Here is a 24,583-nt window from a genome sequence, read left to right on the forward strand (position 1 = left end):
ACAGTGGGAAAAAAAAAATTTTTTTTAAATAAAATAAAATAAAAAAAGAAATAATAATCTATGGTGCTAGCAGAGCTTCTGAGAACATTTCAAAGATGATGTAGCCAAGCTAAGGCTTTCTGGATTGAATGCTCCTGGCAAAGTGTTGGTTATGACACTTATTATTTTTCTACAAAAAGGGTATTTAAGTTAAAATACTCTGGGATCCAAAATGGAGAAAGATAAAAATATTTGTTCAGGAGTTCCCATTGTGGCTCAGCAGAAACAAATCTGACTAGTATCCATGCAGACACAGGTTCAATCCCCAGGCTTGATCAGCGGGTTAAGGATCCAGTGTTGCCACGAGCTGTGGTGTAGGTTGCAGAACTACTCAGATCTGGCTTTGCTATGGCTGTGGCACAGGCTTGTGGCTCCTGGGAGCCTCCATATGCCACAGGCACAGCCCTAAAAAGACAAAAAAAAAAAGTACTCATTCACAGGAAATATGAGTTAATATGAAAAAACTAAAATATTCTCCATGTCTACTGATACAAATTGATTTAGTAGAAATCACAAGTTCCACACTTTAGACCTTCAATATTGTCATCTAATTTTACCTAGATGTTCTTAACATTCATAACTTACGTACAGATACTAAATTTTATCTCAACCTTCCCCCCAAAAAAAGAGAAAAAAAAAAAAAAAAGCATGACACATAGGCAATATATAATCAAGCCTAAGAGTGGATCCTGGTTAACATAACAAAGACTTCAAAGCACCACTTTCCCAATCAGAAGATCACAGAAATGCCAAGGTTGGGCAGAACAACTGAGACAATACGGGAAATGTAACTGCACAGGGCAGTGATGTGGTGATTATCCAACCAAGTCCTCAAATGAAGAGTTTTTCCAGTGTAAAGGAAGGTCAAGCACAAAGACAGCTCAAAGAACACAAAAGAACATTATTACTGTGCAAACGGCTTTTTATCATATTTGACTGACAAGTTCAAGTTAAACTTTCAATTTGGCAATGGTGGATTTTGTAGAGTCACTGAGGATATATTAATCAGCAACTTCAGGAATACAAGAGTCAGAGAGAACATAAACTGATTTTTCTATATTGATCATAGACTACAAGGTAGGAAATAAATTGGAAGAACTGACATGGGAGGTCAGGCTGGCACTGAAAGGGGAAAGGCATTATTAGAATTTCTTCTCAATATGTTATGATATGAACTGTTATGATATGAACCTTATGCTATAACAGTATACAATGACCAGTTCTTCAAGAGTATAACTTGCCTGACTTGGAGAAACTTTACAGTTTAAAGGAGACTTTATCCATTTTCAGATCCTCTTGCTGAACCCTTCACTGAACATATGTCTGAAAGTTTTGCTTTTAATATAGTATTTGCAATATCATTTTATAAGTATTAAGTTATTTATTGTTGGATTGATAGCTTAATTTCATATAAGAATAGCTATTTATAGATACATAACAGATTCTCAAAAGTTTAGAGTGTGACTATTGACTATCTTCTACTCTAAAACGAAGACTGTATGAGCGCTTCTAGAAAGATAAGGCTTGAATCATCCCCTTCAGAATTCTTTAAAGTGGTTTTTTTTTTTTTAATTTTTATTGTTTTGTGCTTTTAGGGCTGCATTCATGGTATATGGAAGTTCCCAGGCTAGGGGTTGAATCAGAGCTGTAGCTGCCAGCCTCCAGCACAGCCACAGCAACATGGGATCCAAGCCACGTCTGTGACCTACACCACGGCTCAGAGTAACACCGGATCCTTAACCTACTGAGCGAGGTCAAGGATCAAACCCATGTCCTCATGGATGCTACTTGGGTTTGTTACCCACTGAGCCATAACAGTAACTCTCCTAAAGTGCTTATTTTAAAAAGCAGTTATATAGAAGCTACTTAATCTTGGATTAACTGAAGGAAGACACCAATGTGACATCAGGGAATGTCCACTGTACACATCTAGCTTCAGTGATTCTCTGGTACAATGAGGTTGAGAAGTAATGGAAAAATCTTTCAAAACAATTTCAAGGTATAGAACAAACAATCTTAAAAAGCCTAACATAATTCCAAAACACCATATAGACAATACAACAAAAGTTCCAGAAGACAATGTTGCGGTGTTTGCCTTGCAGGGCTACTGTTCCAAATACCACCTAGTTAACACAGCAATTAGTGGCTATTACCCCAAACTAAAATTCAAATGTCCATTATTTGCTTTTGAATTTTCTAAACATAAATCTATCCAAAACATTCCTCTAATATCTGACGGGCTGTCAATTTAGATGCTTCGGTCTCATCAAAATATCTTTCTGAAGGTATGTATTATGCTATTTGACCAGCCCCATCTTCAGGGCTTTGGTAAACTATCTTTTTTTTTGGAATCCCCTCTACCCTCCATGATATTTTAATAACTTGAAATCTATTTGGTATCAGTTTTACCAGACTCAAATGTCACCACCACATCTGAAGGGAGCATAAACTCCACCTGTCTGTTCACAGGCATCAATCTAAGTATTGTATTTATTCACAAACATGGAAGCTGCATTAATTAATATAAACTAAATATGGTTAAGGGAAAGATCTTTCATGTGTATCTGTATAACTGAAATAATTTTGCTGTAGTGCAGCATCCAACACATTGCAAATCAACTATAATAACTTTTCAATTGAATAATAGTAAAAAATTGCATTTCAAGGTCAAGTTCTTTTTTTTTTTTTTTTTTTTTTTTGTCTTTTTGCCTTTTCTAGGCCACTCCTGCAGCACATGGAGATTCCCAGGCTAGAGGTCTAATCAGAGCTGTAGCTGTCAGCCTATGTCAGAGACACAGCAAAGCAGGATCCAAGCCGCGTCTGCAACCTATACCACAGCTCACGGCAATGCTGGATCCTTAACCCACTGAGCAAAGCCAGGGATCGAACCCGCAACCTCATGATTCCTAGTCGGATTCGTTAACCACTGAGCCATGATGGGACCTCCCAAAGTCAAGTCCTTGATTTTTCTTTTTTTTCTAACAAAACATACAGAATCTTTGAATATGAAACTCAGTTTTCATGGATACCCAAATATTCAGTGATACCCAAATATTCAGTGATGTAAAGCAAATAATTAAAATGGCATCAAGGAGTTCCCGTCGCGGCGCAGTGGTTAACGAATCCGACTAGGAACCATGAGGTTGCGGGTTCAGTCCCTGCCTTGCTCAATGGGTTAAAGGATCCAGCGTTCCCGTGAGCTGTGGTGTAGGTTGCAGACGCGGCTCGGATCCCACGTTGCTGTGGCTGTGTAGGCCGGTGACTATAGCTCCGATTAGACCCCTAGCCTGGGAACCTCCATATCCCTTGGGAGCGGCCCTAGAAAAGGCAAAGAAAAGACCAAAAAAAAAAGCAGAATATAAAATTATGGAGTTCCCCTCATGGCGCAGTGGTTAATGAATCCGACTAGGAACCATGAGGTTGCGGGTTCGATCCTGCCCTTGCTCAGTGGGTTAAGGATCCGGCGTTGCTGTGAGCTGTGGTGTAGGTTGCAGACGCGGCTCGGATCCCGCGTTGCTGTGGCTCTCGCATAGGCTGGTGGCTACAGCTCCGATTCAACCCCTAGCCTGGGAACCTCCATATGCCGCAGGAGCGGCCCAAGAAATGGCAAAAAGACAAAAACAAACAAACAAAAAAAATGGCATCAATAAAGCTGTCTTGCTTATGGTAGCCTGTATCTACATACCATCGTCAGGAGATGAAGGACAGAGTTGAGAACCAGGTCCAATATCTGCTCTTAACCACTCAACTGAATTATTCTTTAGTAACTTTTAAAACTTCTTCTTGATTTGGTTTCATTTCTTGATACTTTAAGCGATCACTCAACAAATACCTACATTCACAAGCAACCAAAGTAATTTCTAATTTCCACTTGGTCTGTTTTTTTAACCTTTTTTTTTTTTTTAATTTTGCCAATTTACTAAAGTTTTTTTTCTTTTATTACTTCTTCTCTCCACTTCACTCTTTTTTCTATCAACACACATTACTGTCATTCCCATCACACTTCTTCCAGGTTAACAAGCCATATTCAGGTATTTGTCCATAGTTTCCCTGATATTTATTGATAATTTTATTAAAACATTCACATATACATTCATACATACATACTCATGCATACATGTATACTTATATGAAGTGTTTGTCATTGATTTGTAAAAGGTATATGGGTACACACACACACACACACACATAATTTTTTTATGGCAGCACCCAGGGCAAACAGAAGTTCCTGAGCCAGAGACTGAATCCAAGCCATAGCTGTGACCTGTGTGGCAGCTGGGCAATGCTGGATCCTTTAACCCACTGCAACTGGACAAGGGAGCAAACCTGCATCTCCCCAGTGACCCAAGCTTCTGCAGCTGGATTCTTAACCCATGGTGCCACAGCGGGAACTCCAATTTTTTTCTGCAACTTGCTATTCTTAGTAACATCCAATGAAAATTTCTCCAAGTCAATGGCATAACACTAATACATCATTTTTATAGTTATATAATATACAGTGAATAGATGTATCAAAACAAATGCAACCGTTTCCAACACTTTGATAGTCCTCATATAACACACACACACACATACTTTCATTTATATAAAACAGATTTCCAGAAATGAAAATATATGTAAAATATAAACACCAAATTGTTTTACTAAAAGAGTAAACAATTTGCATTTCTACCAAGCAATCAAATGTCACTTTTTCACTTTTCCCTTGTCATGAATTTGAGCATCTTTTTATGTATTTGTTAGCTCTTTGACTTTACTTTTCCATGAACTGCCTGTTGGTTTCTTTCTTCATTTTTTTTTATTGAACTGTACATAAAGACATGTAATTACAGATATCTATTTTTAAGAACCCTTTGTATATTGTGGGTATTAACCCTTTGCACCTGTCATCCATGTTAGAAATTTTCAACATTTTATTTTATTTATTTCATTTTTGCTTTTTAGGACTGCACCTACACCATATGGAAATTCTCAGGCTAGGGGTCGAATCGGAGGTACAGCTGGCAGCCTATGCCACAGCCACAGCAACTTGGGATCCAAGTCACGCCTGAGACCTACACCACAGCTCACAGCAATGCCTGATCCTTAACCCTCTGAGCAAGGCCAGGGATCAAACCTGCATCCACATGGATACTAGTCCCAGGTTTGTTTCTGCTGCACCACAATGGGAACTTCCTCCTCAACATATTTGACAATGAAAATGATTTTCTTCATGCTAATATTTTATATAGTTATTTTCATTAAGTTTTACATAGAAAATATGTCTATAGTTTTTAAAATATTTTGTGTTGCTATCTTGATTAAGCATTGTTTTCTCACCACTAAATTAAACACATAGCCTCTTAAATATCCTTCAAAAATTTTATTTTGTTAAAATCTAACTCCTTATGCATACAGAATTCATATCTATCTATCCACACACACACACATATATATACTATATATACTATATAAAGATATTAGGTAAGGGGTCCACATTAATTTTATTCCAGATGGATAGTGATTGTTGCAGTACTATTTCTTAAATTAATCATCCATTTACCATTACATTGAAATGACATTTTTGGTATATACACAATTACTATACATATAATTATCTACTTCTGATTCTGTATTCTATTTGCTAATCTACATGTCTGTTCTTATGTCAAATCATGTAGATTTGATAAGAAAATGTTTTTGGAAGTAATGATGATCAAAGGCATCTTTGTCTACTTCTTAATATTAGCAGTTGATCATTTAGACCAATATATGTGGCTTTGATAGTTTTGACTACATGGCCTTTATCATATGTAAATAATTTATATTTTATCTATGTATTAAATGAGGAATGGCAGCTGAACCTTATCAGATGGTTTTTCAGTACATATTTACTATGCTCACATGGGTCTTCAAAATTACTTCCTGACTCTGATGACATAGTAAAATATTCCTACCTTCAGGGAATAAACAGTTCCTGGTCAGAATTATTAACCTAACATACTGATGAATTCCAATGGTTAATATTTTAGTTAGAATTTTTACAATTTAGTTAGAATTTTTTTTCTCAAAATCACATGTATATTGGTCATGTCCTTTTTATATACCATATCAGCTTTTGAAATAAAATATGTAGGACTCATAATACAAATCACTGAGCTTTCTATACTATTCTAGGGCACTGGCTTGAGACAGACAACAGTATGCATTTATGGTCTCATCTCAAGGCTACAGTAAGTCTTCCACTCCTTGACATGCTATAGATTCAAGGGACTCAGACAATGTGGATACTCTGCAGAACATGATATTATACCAATAACATCATAATAATCAGACCAATTGAGCAAGATAACTCCAAAGATATTAGAAGGCAGGATATAATACAAATGTTCCAGAAGGTGGGAGGAAAACCCAACCAACATCCAGTGGTTTGACTCATGGCTGCACTTTTGAAATTTTTTAATTGTTACAGTCCCATGACCTGGGACATTTTCCCCAAAGTGAAGGACAGAAACTTCATGTCAAACCTTCTAGCACTAGTTAAGTTTCTTTCTCTTCTGAATACCTCTCTGACCTGTTCAACATGTGATGCAAAGGCTGCCAATGCTGAAGGACTGGAGCAGGAAAAGACTCTGCAGCAGACCAAGGCAGTAGCATAAGCGGCCCTTCTCCTGGGGCCGAATGACCCGGCAGATGCTATGGGTTTAGAGGTATCAGCGGTGGGTAAATGCATTGTTTATAGCCAGCCCCAATAAGAGAATCACAGCATACCCCCTCAGGGTTCTGGAGCAAGTACATGCCATCTGCAGTGAAGAATTATATACCACTTGAAAAACAGTCTATAGAACACCACTGAGCCCTGGCAAAGAGAGATGTCTGATATTACATGGGATATCATATGACCATTCTGACAGAAATGGCCATCACAACCTGGATTCAATGAGGCCCATCAAAACATCTGGTCAGGCAGGCACATCAGAAATCCATCATAACATGAAAATGGTATTTCTGGGATCAGGCACAAGCAGGATCAGACCAGCCAGCTATGTATGTGGGTGCAAATCAGAAATAAACCATTATACCACATATTCGATCAGAGGTGATCCTGAAAGATAGCAGTGGAGGAAAACCTTCACAATGGGAAGAGCATCCATTTGCTGTTAAAACAGGAGTATCCCAAGGTAAGAATAAAATGAACTGCAAGACAGTGGTAAATAGTTGGTCAGGAGCCTAAAAATAAATTTGTAGATCAGAGCTAGGGCAACCTGGGGGGACAGTCATGTAAGCAAAAATAGGAGTGGGAACAAAATGTGAAGACCTGAGTATTACAAGATAACACACACCATAGAGAGACCAAATACCCAGTTTGGGCAGAAGAGCTCACCAGATGGTATCAGCCACATTCATCAACAACCACCACGGAGGTGGCACAACAGGTATATGAATGGAGTGGCAGCACAGATGGAAGGCTATGGATGGGCCCCAAAGCATGGTTTCCCTACTCGACAAAGCAAGGCCAAGCTGCCATTAAGCGAGCAATGCTGAGTCCCCCCACATGGCAATACCCCACAAACAGGTGAAACTGGGCAATGAGGAGACTTAGATCAAAGCCCTTCCATGTTGGAAGGTACAGTTATTCATCTTGATGGAAATTAATTTATATTCCAGGTATAAAACTGCCTTTTCTGCCCATGCATCTTAGCTAGAACTACAATATAAAGGCTTATAAGGTATCTAAATCATCCAAAGTAAGATCACTATAGCACATCAGATAAACAAACAAAGAAACAAAAACACTACTTTACCGCAATGGTGATGCAGAAGGGGGCCCAAGGGCACAGGGGCCAATCGTCTTAACACACTCCACAATACCAAGAGGCTGTCAGCCTGATAAAGTGAAATAATGGTCACTTTTAAAAATAGACTTTAGAGAGTTCCCATGATGGCAAATCCGACTATGAACCATGAGGTTGCAGGTTCAATCCCTGACCTTGCTCAGTGGGTCAAGGATCCAGCATTGCCATGCTGTGGTATAAGTCGCAGACACAGCTTGGATCTGATGTTGCTGTGGCTCTGGTGTAGGCTGGCAGCTGCAGCTCTGATTAGACCCCTAGCCTGGGAAACTCCATGTGCCACGGGAATGGCCCTAAAAAAAAAAAAAAAAAAAAAAAAAAAGCCAAACAAACAAAAAACCTCTAGAGCAGTTTTAGGTTTACAGCAAAACTGACTGGAAAATATACATTTTGCCCATCTATCCCCCCCACCACCCGGCCCCACATACAAACATAGCCTGCCAGGTTATCGACATCCCACACCAGAGGGGTACATTTGTTACAAATTATGAACTTAACACTGACAACTCATTATCACCCAAGTCCATAGTTTACCTTGGGGTTCACTCTTGGTGCTATACCTTCTATGGATTTTGGTAAAATGTCTACATATATGCATCATTACAGTATCATAAAGAGTAGTTTTACTGCCCTAAAAAATCATCTGTGCTCCGCCTATCCACCCTTCTCTTCCCTTAACCCTCAGCAAATACTGATCTTTCTACTGTTTCCACGGTGTTGACTTTTCCAGAATGTCAAAGAGTTGGAATCATGCAATATGTAACCTTTTCAGATTGGTGCATTTGACTTAGAAATAGGCATTTAAGGTTCTGCCATATCTTTTCAAAACTTGATAGAACATTTCTTTTTAGCACTAAATAATACTCCACTTTTCAGAAGTTTTATAGTTAATTTATCCATTTACCTACTGAAGGATATCTAAGTTACCTCCATGCTCTGGTAATTATTAATACAGCTGCCTTAAAACATCCAGGTGCAGATTTCTGTATGGACACAGCTTTCAGCTTCTCTGGTAAAGATCAAGGAACATGGTGGCTACATCATATGGTAAGAGGATGTTTCCTTTCGTGATAAACTGTCAAACTGTCTTTCAAGTGACTCTAACATTCTGCATTCCCACCAGGAATAAATGAGAGTTATTGCTGTTCCATATCCTCAGTGTATGGTGTTGTCAGAGTTCTGGATTTTGGCCATTCTAATACTTAGGTAGTGGTATATCATTTTCACTTGCATTTCCCTGATGACATATAATGTGGAACATCTTTTCATACATTTATTTGCTATCTGTATATCTTCCTTGGTGAGGTCTCCATTAAGATTTCTTGTTTATTTTTTAACCAGGTTGTTTGTTTTCTTATTGTTGAATTTTAAGAGTTCTTTGTACATTTTGAATCACAGTCCTTTAACAGAAATGTGCTTGATAAATACTTTCTCCAAGTATGTGGCTTATCTTTTAATTGTCTTGAGTATATTTTTATGTGCTTATTGGACATTTGTATATCTTCATTAGAGAAATGTCTACTCAAAGCCTTTGACCATTTTAAAAATTGGGTTACTTGTCTTTTTAGTCTTGCCTTGAAAAGTTATTTATGAATTCTGGATACAAGTCTCTTATCAGATATATGACTTTAAAAATATTTTACCCCTTTCTATTGGTTACCTATTCATTTTCTTAATGTGTCCTTTAAAACACAAATGTTTATAATTTTGAAAAAGTCCAATTTTTGTCTTTTTTGACACTTCAATGACATAGCTAAGGAATCGCTGCCGAATCCAAAGTCACAGAAATTTACACTTTTCTTCTAAGATTTTATAGTTTTAGCTCTTATAGGTAGGCCCATCACCTATTTTGAAATGACTTGGCCTGTAGTGCTAAGCAGTGGTCTAACTTGTTTTACATATGGGTACCCAGTTGTCCAGGCATTCCGAAGGTACAGTGAGGCATCAGTATGCAGAGGATTTCTTGTTAGAATGAGGTATCTTTCTCTAGTACACAGAATAAACCCTAAATCAATGATCATTTTATGGTTCTGTGTCTTTTTTTTTTTTTTTTTTTTTTTTTGTCTTTTTTGCCATTTCTTGGGCCGCCTCCTGCGGCATATGGAGATTCCCAGGCTAGGGGTCTAATCAGAGCTGTAGCTGCCAGCCTACGCCAGCCACAGCAACGCAGGATCCAAGCCACGTCTGCGACCTACACCACAGCTCAAGGCAACGCCGGATCGTTAACCCACTGAAGAAGGCAGGGATCGAACCTGCAACCTCATGGTTCCTAGTCGGATTCGTTAACCACTGCGCCACGATGGGAACTCCAGTTCTGTGTCTTTAATAAGCAGAATACATACATCTAGGAACTGAGGAATAGAAGCTGAAGTGGCCTCACTTATGAATTTCATTGACACACATAGGAAATTTCTTTTTTACATTCATTGAAATTCTGATTATTTAAAAACCTTTGTTCTCAGGGAGGGAATACTTCCAGCAGGGGGGCACAGCCAGAGCCCCAGTGAACTTTAAGTTGTAGTCTGTACCTAGTCACTTCAGGGTCTACATGCTAGAGGATCAGTAAACACAGAAAGAGGGAAAGGAAGTGGCAGCTACGGAGAATCTAGAACAGAGAGCAAAGTAGAAAGCCAATAACTGTCTCTACAAGTAATTATTTATACAATATTTTTAATATATTATCTGTATAATGATATACAGGTTTTGCACATGGAGAACAAAGGCAGGGGGATATAATGGATTTTGTTCTATTGGCGGTCCTCTAACAGGACTAAATATTTGTTAAGTTTTTCCAAAACATAAGACCAACAAGAATCGTGAAGAAGCTGTTTCCAAAAACCTATTATATGAAGCAATTGGATGTGTTCAGCACAAGAGGTGGACTGCAGAGGTCCCTTCAGAATGAGGCATTCATGACTCTAGCCACTGCAAGTGCAGGTGGCAGAGTCCTTCTACAGGAAGTGCCTTGGGCTAAAGAGAATCACCTTACTCAGTGGTTCCTTCCTCTGTGACAGCCTGTAGGCAACTGCTGCCTTTTGAAGGGGGTATAAAGGGCCAGTGTCATGACCCAGGGCAAGGCAATCCTTAAGAGCCATCTCAGCTCAGATCTCCCCATGAGAGGGGCTGAGCCTCTGATGTAACTACCACGTCACAGTTCACCTCCTTCCTTGGTTCAATCCTCTTTCCTTTACTCTTTCACAGGAGCTGACCCTGAAAGCACTCCCAAACAAACTTCCTACATGCAGATCGCTGTCTCAAAGTTGATCTTGCCAGGAACACCATACCATCTAAGACATCTTCCAGTTTTAGAAGTAAACCTTTGCAACATTCCTCAGCAACTGTTAATGACATCTCCATGTATCCCTATGCCATATATTAAAAATGATGATCTGTGGCATACAGAGCCCTGTTTTTCTTTTTTTAAATCAGATATATATCATCTCAAGAGTCAAATGGAAAAAGAACAGCATAAAAAAGATCCGCATAGTCTTTGGTAAGATGCACTTGGTTTGAGTCTTTAATCTGCTATTTACTACCTCTTTGACTTTCAATAAATTACTTACATATGTCAATATATATATTATAATTTTCTCCACCTGTTACATGGGATTAAATACAAGGAACTCTGCTCCAGGAGTTATTCTAAGAACCAATAATCTAAGGCACAAGAAGTAATAAGCTACATAAACATTAACAACTATTTTCATTATTAAAATTACTAGGAAAAAACTCACACAAGTGGGTTTAAGTCCCAGTTCTGACACTGTGAAAGCTTTACCAAGTTCTCATGTCTAGCCTATAGCTCAGCTTCCTTGCCAGCAAAGTGAAGTAAGTAGATGAAGAATTGCTAAGCTACTTTTCTGCTCCAAAAAACCTTATTTTTTAGATATAGGGACTTAAACAATTTGCATCAATGGGCTTTTCAGTATTAACAACCCCCAGGATGTTGCTGACTCCTCGGTAGCGATGTGACAGAGAGGCACTGGCCACCCCCGCTCCTCTGGGGCCTCATTAGAGCCCTGCTTCCCAGCAGCTCAGAGGGTTCCACGTTCGGGGACTTTGGCATGTGGCAGTCACTGTGTGTACCTTGTGACTTACACGGCTACCTCAACCAGCAGGGAGCTCTGTGGCTGGCCGTTAGTCCTGACAGAACTGGAGGGGAAACATAGAAGATGAAAATAAACAAAGACACACATAACCAACCTGGACCCAAAACCTAAAGAAACACATCGACACGAAGCAATATTTTAGCCACAAAGGAGAAAAAGAGAAAGGGAAGGGGGAAAAAAAGTCTGCTTCCTCAGAGGAAATGAAGACCCAGTCATCCTATTTTACTTGGACTTTTTTCTTCTCTTTAGATGGCTTTCTGATCACACTATGCAATTGCTTAATATAATAAGACACAGATTTTGTAGCTCCCCAAAGTGTATTTCAGGGACTCATTACCAGAATCACGGAGACAACTGTCTCAGTTAACATGCAATCTGGAAGTCCAAACTAATTCTCGTAGTTCAGAGCATGCCTCTCCCAGGAAAGTAAGATCCTGTATCCCTTATTCCAAGAGCATCAACTCAAGAGACTTGTGATTTTTCCATTCACCACGTGAACTGGATGACTAAGGATGCCGCTACACAGTGTCAGTACCACCCAAGTGTGGAAGCCAGACAACCCTGGATGCAAATCCCAGCAGTGACCTCACTGACCAGTTCACCATCAATTCCTCCTCTGGAAGAGGAATAATAATGCCACCTGCCTCGTGAGGATCAGAAGAGCTACTAGCTACAGGGCACTGAATATAGTGCCAGGTAAAGAGTGACTGCCTGATAAGGGTTATTGCTTATCATGGATAAAGTTATTATTGATAACTTTCAAAAGGAAGTCAGGTATTTTTATACATGCCTCACTTGCCTTATTTTCCTTTAAATGCCTTATAATATTTAATTTTACATACAAAATAAAATTAATAGTGAATTATAATTTCAAGTATACACATTTATGTGTATACATGCATGCAAACATGTATTTATAGCAATTCAGAAAAAATCTATCAGGGTCTCTCATCTCCAGGCCACCACCCGAATCCAAACTATCCTAATCTCTCAACAGGATTACTGAAACAGAAATTTAAGTAGTCTGCTTCTATTCTTGCCTTCCTCCTTTCCACTCTCCTCCCAGAAGCCAAGGTCTAAAAACACAGATCAGCACAGTCCCCTGCTTAAACTTCTTCAATGGCTTCCCCTTGTCTGTGGAATAAATAAAATCTAGACTCCTGATCATGGGCCACAAGGGCCTCCATGCCTGGTCCCTGTTTCTCCCTGTAACCTCCTCTTCCTTCACTCTCAGGCTCCTGCTCTGCCCTCTGATCAAGGCGGCCCTCTTCCTGTTCTTCCAGTAAGTCAGGGGTGTTCTTCTCAGGGCATTTGCACTTGCTGAAGTCTAAGAATCTTCCTTCTGCCACAGCCTCCACAGCTGCCTTTTCTTCTCACGTTTCTGGTCTCTACTCAGGAGAAACCTTCTTCCAGAAAGGTCCTCCTTCCCTCACCTCCCCGGTTCCAAAACCTTGTTGTACTGTCCTCATATCCATTATGACTCCCTGCGTTGATGATGTGCCTTTATTTTCACATTTAGTGCCCATGTCCTCTCCTCCAGCAAGGAAGCTCCATAAGAAAGGGACTGGGAAAAACCATCATATTCTCAGCACTTTCTACTTCAGGCACAGATACAACTCGCCAGTTCTTGGTAAATAAATGATTTCTCCAAATCATTTTTTAAAGAGGACATGCCTTCTTCACCAAGAGATCACAGAATCATGTTTTTTACAGAAACACATTTTATTTTTATTTCTACTGACCATATATTTCACAAGTAAGAAAGACTGAATCGGATTTAGCATTCAAAATGCAGCTCCACATGATGCTTAAAAAAAAATAAAAAAATAAAAAAATAAACCACCACATTTCCAGAAGATCTGAAGTAAGCTCTTTTCACAAACCTGACTCATCTAGGACAGTAATTCACCTAAACCCTTGGGACTGAGATCTTATAAGCCTCTTGGCATTTTCACAGCATTTCCACCAGCCACATCATTTTCTATTCTCATCCCCAGCATAAACCACTGACAACACAACACAAAACAAAACAAAACAAAATGTTAACATAGTTGCAGGTAATGGATTCTAGCATATATGACTAGCTGTGAAAATAAACACGATCAGAATTTTACACAGTCAGATACAAATACAAGTAAATCAAGACCTGCTTTTGTTGCATCTGGTGTTATTTTCATAATTTCCTCCATTAATACTGTTTTCCTCTCTTTAAAAAATTTTATTTCTTGAGTTTTCTTCCCTTTTTAAATCTTTCCTTTGGTCTCTAAAGGGAAGGTACACACGTCATTGTTATTTCTTCTCTGTTTGCCTAAGAATTAGATGCTATGGCAACAGCATCCAGAAAATGGTTATTGAAAATAATTAGGACTTAGGCAATGACACAAATTATATCCAGGTAATAAACTCAAAGAAAAAAAAAGGGGGGGCTAATGATGGGCCTGTGAAGGTAAATCACTTTGCTCAAAAATGAGTTCAAGGTAAGCTGGTGGAGGCTTTGGAAACCTTGGCTGCGCATTCTTTTTTCTCTCTGCCTCTCCCTTCGCATCCTGGCTCAGTTCTGAATTCTGCCTGGCTGCTTTCTATTAACACAGTTCCAGAGCGCTTTCAGTCAAGTCATTGAAGTACCCTTCCCCCTGGGCCCTTCAACTTTTCCAACCTTTCCTTCGAAGCAGTTCTGACAAAGGAAAGAAAAAAAAAATTTACTGTATTTGACCTTATACTTAATCACTTGAATTTCAGTGCAATTCAAAGCAGTTGAAATATAAACCCCAATGTAAGCTTTCATGAGGAAGGCTGAGAGACACTGAGGCAGCCCTGGCATGCAGAGAGAATGCCCATCTGAGAATAATGATCACGCAGCTGCAGATGTTCAGTCAATTAGATTGCCTGATTAGCTCAATGTTCCAATGCATCATGCAACTCAATAACGGTTTGCCCCCCTGTTCCTTTTCTGGGGGAGTGGCTTTGAGCAGCATCCCCACCACAGCTGCTGGGTTCTATCTATTTGCTTCTACACATTCCACTGCTCAACCCACCTCTTCTTCATGCTTCTTTTGGTTGCCAGATTGCAGATGTTTCTGCCTTCTCATTTCCCCTCTTCAGAATACCTTTTTCATTTGAAACCAAATAAGCTCAATGGAAAAAAAAAAAAAATACACATTAGCTCTTCAAATAGTGGGAGCTAAAAACAGACACATCACTGCCTACTGAAAAGGTTACATCTGCAAGTGTCAAGTTCCAAGATGTTACTGCTAAGTAAATAATGGAACCCACTTTACAATTACCCTCATGTTCCTATCCCAGGTGGAGTGGACTTCTGCCACTCTGTCTGGGTAGCCACCATCCTCATTACCTACATATGAGAACTGTCCCCATTTGGGCTAAATTGCCCAGAACAGAACCCCAGTTGCCAGAAACTTGTTTTACCCCAGGCTTCCTTGCTATCATGCAGTTCATGACTTAGGCTCTGGCAAGTAAATGCACCCTCCCCAGACTTTGAATGGGAAGCTGATGGCACAGAGTCACAAGGACTGTCAACATTCATCTCAGTGGAGAGTGATGGCAAAGGTGGTGGTGCCATTCATTTTCTGGAGAACACACAACAGCAATTCTGGCACCTGGAACTTACACTGGTCATAGTATTCATGATACAAGGTAGGTAAGAGGTCCATGGTGTTTTCCACATTCTTGGCTTGGCTCTGTGGCCCACATAGATGTTTTCTCCTTGATTTATTAAACACCCTTTAAATAAATACCCCTTCTGCTTAAACAGGTAGTCAGCTGATATTACTTACAAATTAAGAATCCTGACAAATGTGGCCAGAGGAGATTGTTAAGAGTATAGGCTGGTACAAAGAAATTCATCATACAGTGGCCCCAATAAGACAGAAGCTTATTTTTCTCTAACTTTGCAATGCAGACATCAATAGCTCTGTGCCATGAGGTCACTCAGGTATCTAGGATAGCTTCCTCCACCATCCTCCTCTGCAAGGTCCAGTTTAGGTTCTACCATTTTCATGGTCCAACCCAGAGGAAAAGGAAAATACCTGAGTGGAATACAAGTGGTTTTCTTTTTTTCATTTTTTTCCTACTGCTGCTATAAAAAAATGCCAAAAAAACATTCTGTGGCTTAAAACATCATAAACTTATTATCTGTCAGTTCAAGAGGTTGAAAGTCTAAAATGGATCTGATGAGCTAAAATCAAGGTGTTAAAAGAGTTCCAGTCTCTAGGGGCTGCAAGAATTCCTTGACTTATGGCCCCTCCTCCACCTTCAAAGCCAACATTCAAACCTCTGCTTCCATGACACACTGCCATGACCCTAACTCTCTGCAGCCCTCTTATAGGGACTTTTGTCATTACACTGGGCTCACCCAGATAATCCAGGATGCCATCTCAAGATCTTTAAATTAACTGCACATTGAAAGTTTCTTTTGCTACAGAAAGGAACACACACATTCCACAGGTTCCAGTGATTAGGACATGGATATACTTGAGGGACCATCATTCAATCAACCACAGAACAGAACCTAGAAATAGAACCTATCATTTTCACTCATATCCACCAAACTGAAATTAGCCACAAAGCCATCCCTAGCTGCAAAGGAGATGGAAAATTTCAGAAAAACCTTGTGAACATGGGCCAAGCCAAAACATAACGATAATAGTAAAGGGAAAGTGTTTCTGTAACTTAAAGGAAAAAGAGAAGAATGGAAACTGGGTGTGCCAGTCAGAGTTGTTCCAGCAGGAGAGAGATGGCACATTCAATTGGTTGAATGAAAGCCAGTTTAATCAAGAGACAAGGACAAGTCACAAACATATGAACAAGGTTAAAGGAAATGATCATGGGATGTTGTCTTAAAATTAGCAACAGATGAGGTCTCTTACCACTCCTAACAGAGCAAAAGGAGGTATATTTGTCCTCTGCGGCTGCCACAATAAATTACCACATAACAGGTGACTTAAAACAACACTTATTCTCCCAATGTTTTGAAGGAGAGAAGCCTAAAGTGATGATGTTTGCAGGTCCAGGCTCTTTCCAAGGCTCCAGTGAAGAATTTTCCCTTGCCTTGTCAAGCTTCTGGCTGTTGCTGGCAATTCTTGGTCTTCTTGGTTTGTGGCAGCCTAACTCCAATCCCTGCCTCCATCATCATGTGGTCCTCTTCCCTGTGTCTCCAATTGTCTTTCAGTCTCTTGCTCTGTCCTGATAAGGACACTGGACACAACCACTAGGTTTATTTAGGGCCAACCTAAATCTAGTCTGACCTTATTTTAACTTGACTACACCTGTAGAGATACATTTCCAAATAAGGTTGGAAAGAGTGTGGAGAAAAGGGTACGCTCCTTCACTGTTGGTAGGAATGTAAATTGGTACAACCACTATGGAAAACAGTATGGAGGTACCTCAGAAAACTAAATATAGAACTACCATATGACCCAGCAATCCCATTCCTGGGCATACATGGGGACAAAACTTTCACTGAAAAAGATACATGCAGCCCTATGTTCACTGCAGCACTATTCACAATAGCCAAGACATGAAAACAACCTAAAAGTCCATGGACAGATGAATGGATTAAGAATATGTGATACATATATACAACAGAATACTCAGCCATAAAAAAGAACAAAATAATGCCATTTGCAGCAACATGGATAAAACTAGAGACTCTCATACTAAGTGAAGTAAGTTAGAAAGAGAAAGATAAATACCATATGATAGCTCTCATATCTAATATTTGGCACAAATGAACCTATTTACAGAAATGAATCAAACTCATGGACTTGGAGAACAGACTTGTGGTTGCCAAGGGGGAGGGGGAGAGAGTGGGATGAACTGGAAGTTTGGGGTTAGTAGATGCTAAACTCCTGTATCTGGGGTGGATAAGCAATGAAATCCTGCTGTATAGCACAAGGAACTATGTCTAATCACTTTTGATGGAAAATGATGGAGGATAATATGAGAAAAAGAATACACACACACACACACACACGCACACATATGACTGGGTCACTTTGCTGTAGAGCAGAAATTGACAGAAGATTGAAATCAACTATAATAAAATAAAATTAAAAATTAAAAATAGAAAAAAAACCAAATAAGGTCACATTCACAGGTACAGAGGGTGAGGACTTAAACATTTTTGTGGGCAGGCATAATCTAACTCACAATAGAAGGAGAGAGAGACTGGATTAAGATGGTGGAATAGAAGGACTGGAACTCAACTTCTCTCCTAAAAACAACAAAATTCACAACTAAAGACTGAGCATTCTCCACCCAAATGGACCAGAAACCTTAAAAAAGATACCCTACTCCAGAAGAAAAAGAGGAGGCCACATCAAGAGGTAGGAGGGGCGATTTCATGATATAAACATCCCCATACCTCCTGGGTGGGAAGCTGTGGTTCACAGAGCCTCACCTACAGGAGTGAGAGTTCTGAGCCACACATCAAACTCTCACTTGTGGGGATCTGGCAAGGGAGAAGGAGCCCCAGAGCATCTGGCATTGAAGGCTAGTGGGGCTTGTGCACAGGAGCTCCACGGGACTGGGGTAAATGGAGACCCCATTCTTAAAAAGGCGCACACAGACTTTCACCTGCACTGAGTCCCAGGGCAAAGCAAAGTCTCCATGGGAATGTGGGTCAAACCTGACTGTAGTTCGTGGAGAATATCCTGGGAAAACAGGGGTGAACATGGCTTGTTGTGAGGGAAGGACATTGAAAGCAAAGCTCTCGGGAATATTCAGCAGCAGTGCCTTTCTCTGGAGGTGGCCATTCTGGCAAAATCTGGACCCACCCCTCAGCCAGCTGCTGAGAAGCCCCAGGGCAAACAACTATCCAGGTGGGATCACAGCCCCACCATCAATAAACAGGCTACCTAAAGACCCCTCAGGCACACAGCTGCCTCTAATCCCATCCAGAGACTAAGCCCCACCCAACAGAGGGATTAGAATTGGCTCCACCTACCAGGGGGCAGGCATCAGCCCCTCCCATCAGGAAGCCTACACCAAGCCCCATACTGAATTCAGCCACAGGGGGGCAGACATCAGAAGTAAGAGAGGCTACAACTCTATTATCTGTAAGAAGGTCACCACACCAAAAACCTATAAAAATGAAAAGACAGAGAACTATAACTCAGATGAGGGAGAAAGAAAAAACCCCAGAAAAACAGCTAAGTGAGGAGGAGATTCTTAGCCTCCAGGAAAAAGATTTTAGACTGTTGATGCTGAAGATGATGCAAGACATTGGAAATAAACTGGATGCAAAGATGGATAATTTATAGGAAACACTGAGCAAAGAGATACAAGATATACAACTTAAACAAGAAGAGATGCAAAATACAATAACTGAAATCAAAAATTCACTAGAAGCAACCAACAGCAGAATACAGGAGACAGAAGAACAAATAAGCGAGGTGGAGGACAGATTAGAATAAATTATGAATGCGGAACAGAAAAAAGAAAAAAGATTGAAAACAAATGAAGAGAGTCTCAGAGAACTCTGGGAAAACATGAAATGTACCAACATCCGTATTATAGGGGTGCCAGAAGGAGAAGGGAGAGAGAAGGAGACAGAAAAAATATTCCAAGAGATAATAGCCAAAAACTTCCCTAACATGGGAAAGGAATCACTCACTCAAATCCAGGAAGCACAATGAGTACCATACAAAATAAACCCAAGGAGAAACACCCCGAGACACATACTAATCAAACTGACGAAAATTAAAGACAAAGAGAAAATCTTGAAAGCAGCTAGGGAAAAGAAACTAATAACATACAAGGGAACCAAATAAGGTTATTGGCAGATTTTTCAACAGAAGCTCTGCAGGCCAGAAGGGAGTGGCATGATATACTTAATGTGATGAAAGGAAAAAACCTCCAACCAAGATTACTCTACCCAGCAAGGCTCTCATTCAGATTCGAAGGAGAAATCAAAGCCTCCACAGATAAGCAAAAGCTGAGAGAATTCAGCAACACTAAACCAGCCTTACAACAAATACTAAGGGAACTTCTCTAGGCAGAAAAGAACAAGAGAAGAAGGAAAGAAAAAAGAGCAGCAAAAACAAATCCAAAGCAATTAATAAAATGGCAAGAAGAACATACATATCAATAATTACCTTAAATGTTAATGGACTAAACGCCCCAACCAAAAGACATAGACTTGCTGAATGGATACAAAAACAAGACCCATATATATGCTGTCTTCAAGAGACCCACTTCACTTCTAGGGATACATACAAATTGAAAGTGAGAGGATGGAAGAAAATATTTCATGCAAACGGGGATCAAAAGAAAGCTGGAGTAGTAATACTCTTATCAGACAAAATAGACTTTAAAATGAAGAATATTTTAAGGGACAAAGAAAGACATTACATAATGATCAAAGGATCAATCCAAGAAGATGATATAACAATTTTAAATATCTACACACCCAAAACAGGTTCACAACAATATGTAAGGCAACTGCTAACAACCTTAAAAGGAGAAATCGACAATAACACAATCATAGTGGGGGACTTTAACACCCCAATTACAGCAATGGACAGATCAACCAGACAAAAAATCAATAAGGAAACACAGGCCCTGAATGAAGCATTAAACCAGATGGACTTAACAGATATTTATAGGACATGTCATCCAAAACCAACAGAATACACATTCTTCTCAAGTGTACATGGAACATTCTCTAAGATTGAACATATCCTGGGCTACAAATCCAACCTCGGTAACTTTAAGAAAATTGAAACCATATCAAGCATCTTTTCTGACCACAACGCTATATGACTGGAAATCAACCAGAAAGAAAAACTGCAAAAAACACAAACACGTGGAGACTCAACAACATGCTACTAAACAACCAATGGATCACTGAAGAAATCAAAGAAGAAATTAAAAAATACCTAGAAGCAAATGACAACAAACATATGACACTCCAAAACCTATGGGATGCAGCAAAAGCCGTTCTAAGAGGAAAGTTTATAGCAACACAAGCCCACCTCAGGAAACAAGAGAAAGCTCAAATAAACAAACTAACTTTACATCTAAAGCAGCTTGAGAGAGAACAGACAAGACCTAAAGTTAGTGGAAGGAAAGAAATCATAAAGATCAGAGCAGAAATCAATGAAATAGAAACAAAGAAAACCATAGAAAAGATCAATGAAACAAAAAGCTGGTTCTTTGAAAAGATCAACAAAATTGACAAACCCCTAGCCAGACTTATCAAGAAAAAAAGAGAGAAGACTCCAATCAATAAAATTAGAAATGAAAATAGAGAAGGAACAACAGACATCACAGAAATACAAAGGCTCATAAGAGACTACTACATGTAACTATATGTCAATAAGACAGAAAACCTAGAAGAAATGGACAAATTCTTAGAAAAGTACAATCTTCCAAGACTAAACCAAGACAAAATAGAAAAGATGAATGGACCCATCACAAGAACTGAAATTGAAACTGTGATTAAAAAACTTCCGGAGTTCCTGTCATGGCGCAGTGGTTAACGAATCCGACTAGGAACCATGAGGTTGCGGGTTCGGTCCCTGCCCTTGCTCAGTGGGTTAACGATCCGGCGTTGCCGTGAGCTGTGGTGTAGGTTGCAGACGCGGCTCGGATCCTGCATTGCTGTGGCTCTGGCGTAGGCTGGCGGCCACAGCTCCGATTAGACCCCTAACCTGGGAACCTCCATATGCCGCAGGAGCGGCCCAAGAAATAGCAAAAAGACAAACAAACAAACAAACAAACAAACAAACCAAAAAAAAAAAAAAAACTTCCAACAAACAAAAATCCAGGACCAGACGGCTTCACAGGTGAATTCTATCAAACATTTAGAGAAGAGCTAACACCTCTCCTTCTGAAACTATTCCCAAAAATTGCAGAGGAAGGGATACTCCCAAAATCATTCTATGAGGCCACCATCACCCTGGTACCAAAACCAGAAAAAGATACCACAAAAAAAGAAAACTACAGGCCAATTTCACTGATGAACATCGATGCAAAAATCCTCAACAAAATACTAGAAAACCACATCCAACAATACATTAAAAGGATTGTACATCATGATCAAGTGGGATTTATCCCAGGGATGCAAGGGTTCTTCAATATCCACAAATCCGTCAGTGTGATACACCACATTAACAAACTGAAGAATAAAAACCATATGATCCTCTCAAGAGATGCGGAAAAAGCCTTTGACAAAATCCAACACCCATTTCTGATAAAAACCCTTCAGAAAGTGGGCATAACAGGAACCTACCTCAACATGATAAAGGCCATATATGACAAACCCACAGTGAACACATTCTCAATGGTGAAAAACTGAAAGAATTCCCACTGAGATCAGGAACAAGACAAGGATGTCCGCTCTCGCCACTACTCTTCAACATAGTTCTGGAAGTCCTAGCCATAGCAATCAGAGAAGTAAAAGAGATAACAGGAATCCAAATTGGAAAGGAAGAAGTAAAACTATCGCTATTTGCAGATGATATGATACTATACCTAGAGAATCCTAAAGTTGCTACCAGAAAACTGTCAGAGCTCATCCACGAATTTGGCAAAATCTCAGGATGTAAAATCAATACACAGAAATCTACGGCATTTCCATACACTAAGAGCAGAAAAGGAAATTAGGGAAGCAATCCCATTTACCATCGCATCCAAGAGAATAAAATACCTAGGAGTAAACCTACCTAAAGAAACAAAAGACCTGTACTCTGGAAACTACAAGCCACTGATGAAAGAAATCAAAGATGACACAAATAAATGGAAAGATATACCATGGTCGTGGATTGGAAGAGTTAATATTATCAAAATGACTATACTACCCAAGGCAATCTACAGATTCAATACAATCCTTATCAAATTACCAAGGACATTTTTCACAGAACTCGAACAAAATATTTTAAAGTTTGTTTGGAAGTACAAAAGACGCAGAGTAGCCAAAGACATCCTGCAAACGAAAAATGGAGCTGGAGGTATCAGGCTCCAGGACTTCAGACTATACTACAAAGCAACAGTCGTCAAAACTGCATGGTACTGGCACAAAGACAGAAATACAGATCAGTGGAATAGGATAGAAAGCCCAGAATTAAACCCATGCACCTACTGCCAACTAATCTATGGCAAAGGAGGTAAGAATATACAATGGAGAAAGGACAGCTTGTTCACTAAGTGGTGCCACATGGAAAAGAATGAAATTAGAACACTCCCTAACACCATACACAAAAGGAAACTCCAAATGGATAAAGACCTAGATATAAGGCCAGATACTATAAAACTCCTAGAGGAAAACATAGGCCAAACACTCTCTGACATAAACCACAGCAACATCTTCTCAGATCCACCTATCCGAGTATTGACAATAAAAACAAAAATAAACAAATAGGACCTACTCAAACTTCAAAGTTTCTGCACAGCAAAGGAAACCCTAAACAAAACGAAAAGGCAACCCACAGAATGGGAGAAAATCTTTGCAAGTGAATCAACTGACAAGGGATTAATCTCCAAAATTTATAAACACCTTCTGCAGCTCCATACCAAAAAAACAAACAACCCCATCCAAAAATGGGCAGAAGATCTAAACAGACAGTTCTCCAAAGAAGACATATGGATGGCCAAGAAACACATGAAAAGATGTTCAACATCACTCATTATTAGAGAGATGCAAATCAAAACCACGATGAGGTACCACCTTACACCAGCCAGAATGGCCATCATCCAAAAGTCTACAAACAGTAAGTGCTGGAAAGGGCGTGCATAAAAAGGAACCCTATTACCCTGTTGGTGGGATTGTAAATTGGTGCAACCACTGTGGAAAGCAGTATGGAGATTCCTCAGAAAACTAAACATAGAACTACCTTTTGATCCAGCAATCCCACTCCTGGGCATCTACCCAGAGAAAACCATGACTCGCAAAGACACAAGTACTCTGATGTTCATTGCAGCACTATTTGCAATAGCCAAGACATGGAAACAACCTAAATGTCCATCGACAGAGGAGTGGATCAAGATGATGTGGTACATATACACAATGGAATATTACTCAGCCATTAAAAATAATGAAATACCAGCATTTTTTGCAATATGGATGGACCTAGAAACTATCATGCTAAGTGAAGTCAGACGTACAATGAGACACCAACATCCAATGCTTTCACTGACATGTAGAATCTGAAAAAAGGACAGATTGAACTTCTTTGCAGAACAGATGCTGACTCACAGACATTGGAAAACTTATGGTCTCCGGAGGAGACAGTTTGGGGGTAAGGGGATGTGCCTGGGCTATGGGATGGAAACCCTGTGAAATCAGATTGTTATGATCATTATACAACTACAGATGTGATAAATTCATTTGAGTAATAAAAAATTAAAAAAACAAAAACAAAATAAATGAGAAGGACAATAAAAAGATAAATTACAGAAGGAAAAAAAAAATAGGAGAGTTTACCAGGTATTGGAGAGAGGTTCTAACTTAAGAAAAAACTGCATATTAGAAGCTATGGCCTCCAGAACAGGAACACAGTCAACTTATGCCAACCAAACATGGACAAAACTGATGGAATAACTACTCTGACTGCACTCTCCTCACCCTGTGGTGTCCTGCATTCC

The 24,583-nt window shown here is 39.6% G+C and overlaps 1 protein-coding gene across 18 annotated transcripts in view; it reads right to left on the minus strand.

Annotated features, from left to right (window-relative positions):
* The window catches only part of CNTN3 (contactin 3), a 370,397-nt gene that overhangs the window by 301,805 nt on the left and 44,009 nt on the right, over nucleotides 1-24,583 (minus strand). For 2 of the 18 annotated variants that reach the window (XM_021069236.1, XM_021069228.1), the window contains exon 3: nucleotides 7,824-7,905. The exons of 14 other annotated variants lie outside the window; for them this stretch is intronic. Coding sequence is in view for 1 of the 4 variants with exons in the window: in XM_021069232.1 (XP_020924891.1) it covers nucleotides 15,016-15,026 (11 nt within the window). In the remaining 3 variants the exon portion in view is untranslated. Of the gene's footprint in view, nucleotides 1-7,823; nucleotides 7,906-15,015; nucleotides 17,333-24,583 lie in introns of those variants that run through there. 2 more of the 18 variants (XM_021069232.1, XM_021069231.1) reach the window with 2 other exon arrangements.

This window comes from Sus scrofa, chromosome 13 (genome assembly GCF_000003025.6).
Source record: "Sus scrofa isolate TJ Tabasco breed Duroc chromosome 13, Sscrofa11.1, whole genome shotgun sequence".
Lineage (NCBI taxonomy): Eukaryota > Metazoa > Chordata > Mammalia > Artiodactyla > Suidae > Sus > Sus scrofa.